Below are 9,361 nucleotides of genomic sequence, written 5' to 3' on the forward strand. Positions count from 1 at the left end.
GAAACAAAACCAATGACAACTAATATTCAAAACTGTAGCTGGAATAATCTGTGGATCTATTTTGCAGTATCGTATTAGAGCACCGGGTGTCACTATGCACAAATGATCCAAGGACAGAAAGAGGCACAACAAGGCTCAGAAGTGCCTGACTCAGTCTAGCAAGGCTGCTTTGTATTCATCACATACATGAATAAATTGAAGGGAGAAGTGACACTGGATTAAATCTGCTTCAAATCTAGTATGACAGTGTGGTATGAACCAGGAGCAATTGTCTTTCTGTTGTTCATCAACAACACTGTTTTTATTTTCCAGTTTCCTTTCAAAACACAAGAGCAAACTGAGGCACAAGGGATCTAGTCTTCATCCTTTCAAGTAAGTGAAGGCCTATTCCTTTGAAAGAGGAAATGCAAAGACATTAACATTTTGTCCGTGCACACCAGTTAGTTACAAACTAAGCAAAAGTAGTAGTATTTAATTTATCCTGTATTAAAAAGAATAAACACACAGACACCTGCGCAAGGAACTAAGCCCATGTTGAAATGCTTGTAAATTCTGAGATAAGGTTCCTGGTTTGGGAAATGTCCCATCACAGACTTCACGCAAGCCTATAAGCCCCTTTGGCTTTTTTTTTTTTCTTTCCCCAGTGCCATATCCAGAGCCAATTGGAAGAGAAGCCATTTAATTAAAAAAATTCTGGTTTGTTCTTTCCCTCAAAGCAGCTTATTTTACTAGCTGCTTCATTTTTTTAGGTGTGTTCAAGTATAACAGAGTCTGCATGACCCTAATGTTTCATATGTGCAGGAAAGCCCTACAGGAGAAGGACAGGCTGTGGCTGCTTCGAGAGCAAAGACGAAAGAAGAAACTGCGCAAACTGCTTAAGAGAATAAAAAATAACGACACATGCAGCATGCCTGGTCTGACCTGCTTCACCCATGACAACCAGCACTGGCAAACTGCTCCCCTGTGGACACGTAAGGATACTTTAAACTAAGTAATAGGTATGCGGGCATTGGCTGGGCTGGGCTAGGATGCTGGGTTGCTAGAAGTTAGCGATAGCATTGGCTGTGTAGGCAAAGCCACGCAGTCTTCCTCACACTAAACAGTCTCTGTTTCAGTGTTGGCATTATCCTTGCATAAAAGGCAAGGGAGTTAACACCAAAACCAACTGCAAATAAAAACCTACAGATATTGTGTACAGTACAACTATGTGTAGTATCTCACCATCTGGAATGTTTCCCAACCAGAGAAGACAGGAAAGCAACTAGCCAAGGTGTTGCTTAAATTAGCCATGTCGTGTGGGTTAGGTACGCGTAGAACAAGATGATGTTGGAAGGCATTCTCTGCTTTACAGCTCGGGGGGCGGGAGGGAGAGAGAGAATGTGTAACTGTCTATGAATGAAGTACTACCATAAACAGAAAGTAATAAAGAGTGCTAAAGACAGCAGCAGGTAGCTTATGTCTTTGTTACTCTTCAATTTGCAGTGGGCCCTTTCTGTGCCTGTACCAGTGCCAACAACAACACATACTGGTGTTTGAGGACAATCAACGAGACCCACAACTTCCTGTTTTGTGAATTTGCCACTGGGTTTCTGGAGTATTTTGATCTCAATACTGATCCGTATCAGGTACCTGATCAGGGAACAGCTCAAGAAATACATCACTGTTCCGTATTGATGATAAATTGAAATTGGAGCAGGATGTAGATAAGGCCTAAATCATTTAATGTAGTATGATTTGGCTTCTTTCCTGTAACAAATTAACCACACATATTCCATACAAAAGTTACCAAACTACAGAGCAATAGTTACTAACAAGAATCCTCATTTATTGCAGCTAATTAATGCCGTGAATACGCTAGACAGAGACATTCTCAATCAACTGCACGTCCAGCTCATGGAACTAAGGAGCTGCAAAGGGTATAAACAATGCAATCCAAGAACTAGGAACATGGATCTGGGTAAGTGCCTCTCCTCTTCCACTCAAAAACTGCCCAAAGGAAGTGGGGCTTTTACTTTGCCAACACGAAACCTGGATCAGTCCAAAGGATTTCATGATTTATTTATACTAGTGATGTCCTGCTGAGGCCGATGTCTGCATACTCAAATTTTTTTATTATTTGTTCAATTTGTTATGTAATGTTACTTAAAAGAAGAATGATGCTTAAATAGCATAGTGAGGAGCATTGCCGAGATGCAGGGGAAGGAGATGAGGAAGGAACAAAAACTGGTGAAAGAGGGAAAGAATAGAATACCTTAATAGCCACTACCAAGCTCATAGGCCAATTCAAGTTGGAAGGGACTTCTGGAGTTCATCTACTCCAAACTTCTGCTCAATGCAGGGTCAGCTGTGAGGTCAGACCAGGTTACTCAGGGCTTTATCCAGTCGGATCTTGAAAACCTCCAAAGATGGAGAATGCACAACCTCTCTCGGCAACCGGTTTGGCAGCTGAGTTTCAGCATTCCAACTGAAGGCACAATTTTTAGAAACACTTCTTTAGAAACAGTGTAATCCATGCAGCCTTCTGGTAAACTGGCTTAAAAATAACGCAAGCACTAACTTCCTTTTTGAAGTTAAAGCTGATCAGCTTTCCCCTGTATTAGTGCATGGTAGCTGTGAAATAACAGCGCATCTAAGAAGGGTTGCGTTATGCTACCAAAAGATGTGCTCTTGTAACTATGGATTTAAATTCCAAAAAGCAAATGGGTCTCTACTCTTGTTCTAGGTTAGTTTCATCATTTCCTATCCCTTAAATTTTCTCTGGCTCTACTCAATGGATCTGGTTTTTATACTGCTTGTGATTTTTTTTTTTTTTTTTTCAAATGATTAATGATGATAGCAAACCAAAAGGTACAGTTACTTCTATTTCTTCTTTTTAAATTGCATTTCTTAGATCCCTTAGTACAGTTGAGATAAATGCTATTTTGAAAAACGTATAGCCTTTAGAGCTTGAAGACCCCCACCTCAAAAATACTGTTACCTACCTGAGTCCCCCAAAGGCCAAAATATTATTTTGGGTCTTATTTAGTACATGCACCACACAGAGCTGTACGTTTTGAAATCAATAGGTTTGGGCATTTAAATACACCACAGAAGGACATTTACAGAAAAGTTTCAAAGATACCTATCCCAATTTACAACCTATTTTACCTAGAATTACAGATTAAATGTGAAAATAACAGCTCCAATTAACATGTATGGAAATATTTATCATGGCAATACACATTAATCTGTTAATATTCTTAGGTTTTTTTTAAATCGTGCCTTACCTGATACCTTATTCTGTTGCAGGCAATGGTTAGTAATGTTGTTAATTTTTCTTCATCTAGGACTTAAAGATGGAAGCTATGAGCAGTACAGGTACATTTTTTTTAAAAAAGTTAAATTATTATTCTTAAGTACTACCTGCATGCTAAAGGAGTTAGGAGTGTGGGATTGGGAACCACATGGACAGACAGGCCTGGCATGGCGTTTGCAAGATCTTTCCACTCCAGTTACTTTGAAACGCTGGAGCTATTTCTGTTTCAATGTTACAGCATGTTCTAACCTTTGTGGTCAGACTTCGGCTAAATTCTTCTCCTTCCTCATCTTTCAGACTGTAGTGCTGAAGGTTTTCTTGGTGATGGTTAACTTTTTTCTCCTTTTGCTGCTTGTAAATTAGGCAGTTTCAGCGTCGCAAGTGGCCAGATGTGAAGAGACCATCATCTGCCAAGTCACTGTGAGTTGGAGCAGTTCACGAAAAGCATTAGCTTTTACTTACCTTTCTTTCCTTCGCTTCTCTTTTTGCATGCGGCACCCCTTTTAACATCAGCATTTATTCTCATGGAATGCTTAAGTGGGAAGTCCTCCAAATTATGCAAGAAAAATGACACTGCCATCACGACAGGGAACTACTGTTGTACAAAACCTCTCAGTCTATGTTTTCTGGGAATCTAACAGCATTAAGGTCAAGGCAGTTTCAAACAAGCAAAGGTGGATGCTTGGTTCTTAGGAGCATTAAGGTCAAGGCAATTTCAAACAAGCAAAGGTGGATGCTTGGTTGAAGAAACCAATTTATCGTTAACTTCCATTAAAAATTAGAGACCATTATGTTGGTTTTGTCTAAATCTAAACTTGCAGCAACTACCTAGTGGTCTCTCTCACCGGTTCTGTCTAAATCTAAACGTGCAGCAACTACCTAGTGGTCTCTCTCACCATCCAGAAAGAACAAAACTGACTGTAATTTCTCAGAGTAGAGAGGGTATCATGTATTTTCTTGCTATTTATCCAACCACAGCCTCATGTGTTGTAAGCAAAAAAAAGCAAGTTAGAACAGAAACTAGACTGCAAGACAGATCTGTACGTTTTGCTTCATTCTGACGTTATACTAAAGTCTAAGATTGCTTTTTCTTACTTAACTGCCCTTTAAAACTTGAAGATGATACTCAGTTCTCAATTTGCCAGAGCCCAAAGGTGAGATATACAAATTTAAAGACATGAAAAATAGTTACTTTTGCCATGCTAGTTACTGTCTCTGAATCTCCTCTTAAAAAGAAGGTTGAGACTTCAGCTCGTTAAAAATCATAAGGAGTTCTCAAACTGTGCAGTGAAAAAACAGCGTACAAGTACCTTAATAGGCCCAGTCTAGCATTCTCAACTCACCCAAGAGGATTTGCTCATTTAATGGTGGCATTTTTATTTCTAGCTGAAGAGATCCAAGACTGGCTTTAGAACCAAAATGAAGCTAGAATTAATGAGAGATGAGTTTTGTACAGGTTGAAGTTTCAGACATAGTTGGATTGTTTCAATGATAAACCTGATATATTTTTGTAGGTGGTCCAGTGTTTCAGTTGTTTTTTTCCTGCATGGAACCATTAAAGATATCTAACTCCTTCCTACTAGAATGTTATACACTAAATCATGTTTGTTTTATTTTGAAGAGGACAACTGTGGGAAGGATGGGAGGGCTAACCTCCCCCAACCGCTGCACCTCCCTGAGGATACAAACTGGCCAGAACTTGAATCCATGTACAGACTGAATGAAACCGTGTATGACTTCAGAAAGACTTATAACATTAGCCTGGAGGACTGGGTAAACTTTGAGGCTGAAATAGATAGAATGTTTGCACTGGTGAGTGAATTAAATAGATGCAGTGAAATGATTGGAAATGCTGTCAGAAATAAGGTCTCTCAGATCCACTATTGTACCTGCTTTTTGCTTTGGATTATACCTCACCTGCTTCACAAGGCATTTTACTTCAGTAAGACACCACTAACACTGATCCAGGAATTGACAGAAGAAGAAATACAGCCACATCCCCAAAAGGATTGCCATCCCAGTGGGCAAAGTGTACACAAAGACAGCAGAAGTAAACTGAAAACATTTTTCAGTTCAACTGTATCTTCAGTTATCATGAGAAAATCCTCAAAGCCAAGTGTAACTCTAAAGCAAGATTTAGAAAACGTGGACGCTTTTGCTTCTAACTGGGGTAAAAGTAATGGTTGAAAAAAACGTTTAAGAGAGTGAGGAATTGAAGTGAGCAGCACTGAATATTCTCAACACCATGATATTTCTGAAATTTCCTCTGAGGATACGTTTTAGTTCCACGTCTACTTGTCCATCCTATTGACACCTCTAGGAAAATCAGAGAAAATCTTGACTAACAGGACACCAGATTTTTGGAGGGGTTGTGTAAATATTGATCAATATACTGTTTGAAAATAAATTCCTTCAGGTTGTGAAGAATTTTGTTAATAAAAAGAGTGGAATGCCCACACACCATTTCTCAAAATGTTACTTAATGTTGCATAGTACATTTCAGAATGTACCCATTTTTAAAAGTACTGAAAAATTTCAGTAAATGTACATCTTAAATTTTAATGAAATCAGATTTGTATGAAGTTTTTTTATGTGGTAATACTATATTGTATGTTCAAAAACCAAAACAATTCCTTTGAGAAAGCAGCATTTGCTTAGTAGTGTAACTTTTACATTTATTTTTAAAAAAGGCAGCTCCAAGAAGTTCAATACTTGTAGCCAATAAAGAATAATCTAGTTACAGTTTAGTCTACAAAAAAGTAGATGTTCTGAATGACAATTTCTGTTTAAAGGCTTTTAAAGGGGAAAAAAACCCATCATTTTGCTAAGAAAGCACAGTGTACAGAGTCTATTTGGGTATTTTCATAAAGATATTGTTAAATACATTGTAGTACAGGCACTACCGGTGATATTTGTATTTATGATTTTTTTTCATGTTAATCTGCTACCTGTTTTAAAGGCACATGCAGGAAGGGAGCTCATGTGACAGACTCGACCAACTGTGGCCTTCACTCTTAACAAAGAGGTACTTTTTTTGAAAACAAACACAAACTGAACTTGCACTTCTGGAAACACAGTGTACAAATACACCACGGAAATTATTTTGATATCCTTCCTGGTTTTGCACATTAGGAGATTCAAGTGGAATTACTTCACAGGGGATATAGGTCTCTGGTACCACACCCCCATACTCAAAAAGTATACTTGAATTTAGGAACCGAGGAGAAAAAAAAAAGCGTGCTCAAAAAGTGGCAGTGGGGTCTTTCGTTGTATGTGCTATAATAGTAAAACTAGGCTTGAGCTTGTATTTGTATCACACGTGAATAAGTCAAATACACTTCCCAAAATTTTCCTGCAAGTTTTTTTTAATTATGGAAGTAATGTATGTATGATTGTCTGTCTTAATCTAGGCATAGATTTTGTGTATAACCTGTTACAGATTTCATGGATTATCAGAAACTTCTGCTAGATGATGAGATCCTGCATCAATACAAATAAGTAAAAAATACTGAATTTAAACTCGCCAATAGAAACACATTTTTGCTGCTTTCCAGAGAAAAAGTGTTAGCTATCTACCATTCCCAGTGAGTATGCAGAAAGAATACCAGGTTAGATTAAAAAAAATTTGCACTTACCTTTTTTTTGTGTTCAGCCTGTAGTCTTTGACAAGACGAGAGCGTGACTATCAGAGTCCTGCATGGCCGGTGTTACTGCTCCTGTTGCACATCAGTCAGAAGCTTGAAAAGTTCCCATCTCCCTTTACACAAAATGCTGAGCTGTGGGACTTGTATGTGACACAAGAAGCAGCCGTTATTTTATGAAAGGTAGGTTGTTGCCAAGTTATGGGGAAAGCTACCACCTCTTCTCCTTTCAGCTCTGCTAAAGACTGATATTTAAGTTGAAAAGACATAAATTCCAGTCAGTGTCAATGCAACTTCAGTTGCTAAATGGGTCTCGTAGGTGAAAGGTCTAAGTTGTTACTCCCTTAGCTTTTATGGCCAACTAGGAGAAAATTTAAATCATTTGCTATCCATGGCTTTCCTCAGTAATAGCACTGGATTTTCTCCGACCTTTCCAGGATACAGTTATCAGCCTTAAAGTGTTAGCCAGCTAATACACTGTGTCACCACGTTCTGATTTTAAATAGAAACCTTTATTTACATTATTATTAACATCCAAACACAAAAATCAGAAGAGCAGTAATACCTTACAACCAACTTTTTATAAATCAGTCCCCATGATTCTTCTGTTTTGCAAAATAAAGATACAGATATTTCAAGCAATACTTATAATGTAAACTAAACGTAAATGCAATTCTCAATACTGTATGCCTTCTCCTGAGAATTTTTTTAAATATTGCTCTCAGAATTACATGGTTTCATACTTGCTGTATCATTCTGTCATCTGGTAGTCTGCACATCAATTCTAAAATAAAATGTGTGCTAATTGGTACAACATTCAAATAGTTTTGTCTTATGACTGAAAAATGTTCCTGATTTTGTAACTTTAAAAGCAGTATTTTAGGCCAAGATTGGAAAAAAAAATACTACATATGAATTTAATGAAAACATGGTTTCTGTGATCAAAAGAGTAACAGAGATGTAGCAAAACGATGCTGGTTATGCAGCAGTGATCAGACGTGGTTGTACTGGCTAACTGTTCTGTTACTGCTGAAAGATGTTACACAGGTTGTTTTTTAGAAACATTCAGAAAAATCTGCTGTAGAACCAAAACAGAATTGGTGTGGAGATACTAAACGTCAACAGAGTTCAAGGTCAGTTTTATTTACTGCAGTAGATAGGATTTTTAAACTAGATGTAGTATTTAGGATCAGTGCTGCCAAGAAAGATGTCATCAATGCATTTTTAAAATGCCCCCCTCCCCCCCCTTAATCAAGTGTAAACTAAAAATCTTTGGATTCAGCAAAAAAGTAGGTACTGGAAAGCTCCAACATCTGAAACACAGATGAGAAAATAATGATCCTTTATAACATCAATCAGTCAGGTACCAGTTATACATAGATGTATAAATAGAATCACTCATTTAAAAAAAATTAAAAGGGCACGATGTATAAAGTAGTACATAGTCTAAGAGCTCACCTAATGAAAGCAATCGGGGTTTGTAGTTTCCATCAATATAATGAACAACTACAAAATATAAAGATTGTTCTACTCTGGTTTGATACAAAAAGCAAGGGATTGTTGCCTTTCAACTTCAGTAGGCAGCACTTACTCAACAAATAGCTATGTTCTAAGAAATAAAAAAGAAGATAAAAGTTCCTTAGGCTTTTAAAAGTTTTGCGTTAAAACACACACATGAATTGGACTGAAGGTTTCAAATAAATACTATCATCACCTAATCTATATACTCAGTACTAATTGCAGAGACAGGGTTGCATAAAGTAGATCGATTGAATCTACATTCCCTTTGGAACACAACTGACTGTATGCTAAGGATGAAGTTTTTGAGAACATTTCAAGTTAAGGTTATTTCTATTAAAATGGAAGATCACTGAATATTCTGAACAATAGAACCACCTCTTGCTTACAGTACCAAGAAGAAGCAATCAAGAACACAGATTTATTTTTCTTTTTACTCACTTGGGAGAAGCCAGTTTTCCATTACACAGTGAACAACAGAACAAAAGCACCACACATCTTAAACATTTCTGGGTCGTCCCTTATGGAAGTTTAGAGGTTTGACTCATTATAACTGCCTGAAACTGGAAAAACTGCAAAGGGATCTTCATTTCAAGGAACCAAAAGGGATGGGGGGAAACTATCAGCAAATAATACAAATAAATGTGTAACCAGGCTTAAATACTGATATGAGAGAAACCTGCTTAGAAAATACATTCATTACTATTAGAACAATCCAATGAGGTGCAGACATTTGGTTAAAGTGTGGCTTAATATCCTTAAAGATTTCTGGAGGTCATGTAACAACAACTATTTTGCAACAGACAAACTTTTCTGAAGAACATGTAGAGTTCATTAAAATTGACCAAGAGAGACACAATCCGGATTCATCAACTGAAAAGGCAACATACTATAGAAAGACATGACC

General features: G+C 37.5%; 1 protein-coding gene across 2 annotated transcripts in view; it reads left to right on the forward strand.

The window, feature by feature from the left end:
* Window positions 1-5,136, forward strand: part of SULF2 (sulfatase 2) — a 62,658-nt gene extending 57,522 nt beyond the window's left edge. Inside the window, exons 14-20 of one of the 2 annotated variants that reach the window (XM_009702316.1) lie at window positions 313-372; window positions 802-971; window positions 1,483-1,625; window positions 1,834-1,957; window positions 3,327-3,357; window positions 3,659-3,715; window positions 4,917-5,136. In XM_009702316.1, coding sequence (XP_009700618.1) covers window positions 313-372; window positions 802-971; window positions 1,483-1,625; window positions 1,834-1,957; window positions 3,327-3,357; window positions 3,659-3,715; window positions 4,917-4,947 — 616 coding nt within the window. In that variant the 3' untranslated portion in view covers window positions 4,948-5,136. The remainder of the gene's footprint in view (window positions 1-312; window positions 373-801; window positions 972-1,482; window positions 1,626-1,833; window positions 1,958-3,326; window positions 3,358-3,658; window positions 3,716-4,916) is intronic. The other variant, XM_009702317.1, reaches the window with a different exon arrangement.
* The last annotated feature ends 4,225 nt before the right edge of the window (window positions 5,137-9,361 follow it).

The sequence above is a fragment of the Cariama cristata genome, unplaced genomic scaffold, assembly GCF_000690535.1.
Source record: "Cariama cristata isolate BGI_N322 unplaced genomic scaffold, ASM69053v1 scaffold686, whole genome shotgun sequence".
NCBI classification, from domain to species: Eukaryota; Metazoa; Chordata; class Aves; order Cariamiformes; family Cariamidae; genus Cariama; species Cariama cristata.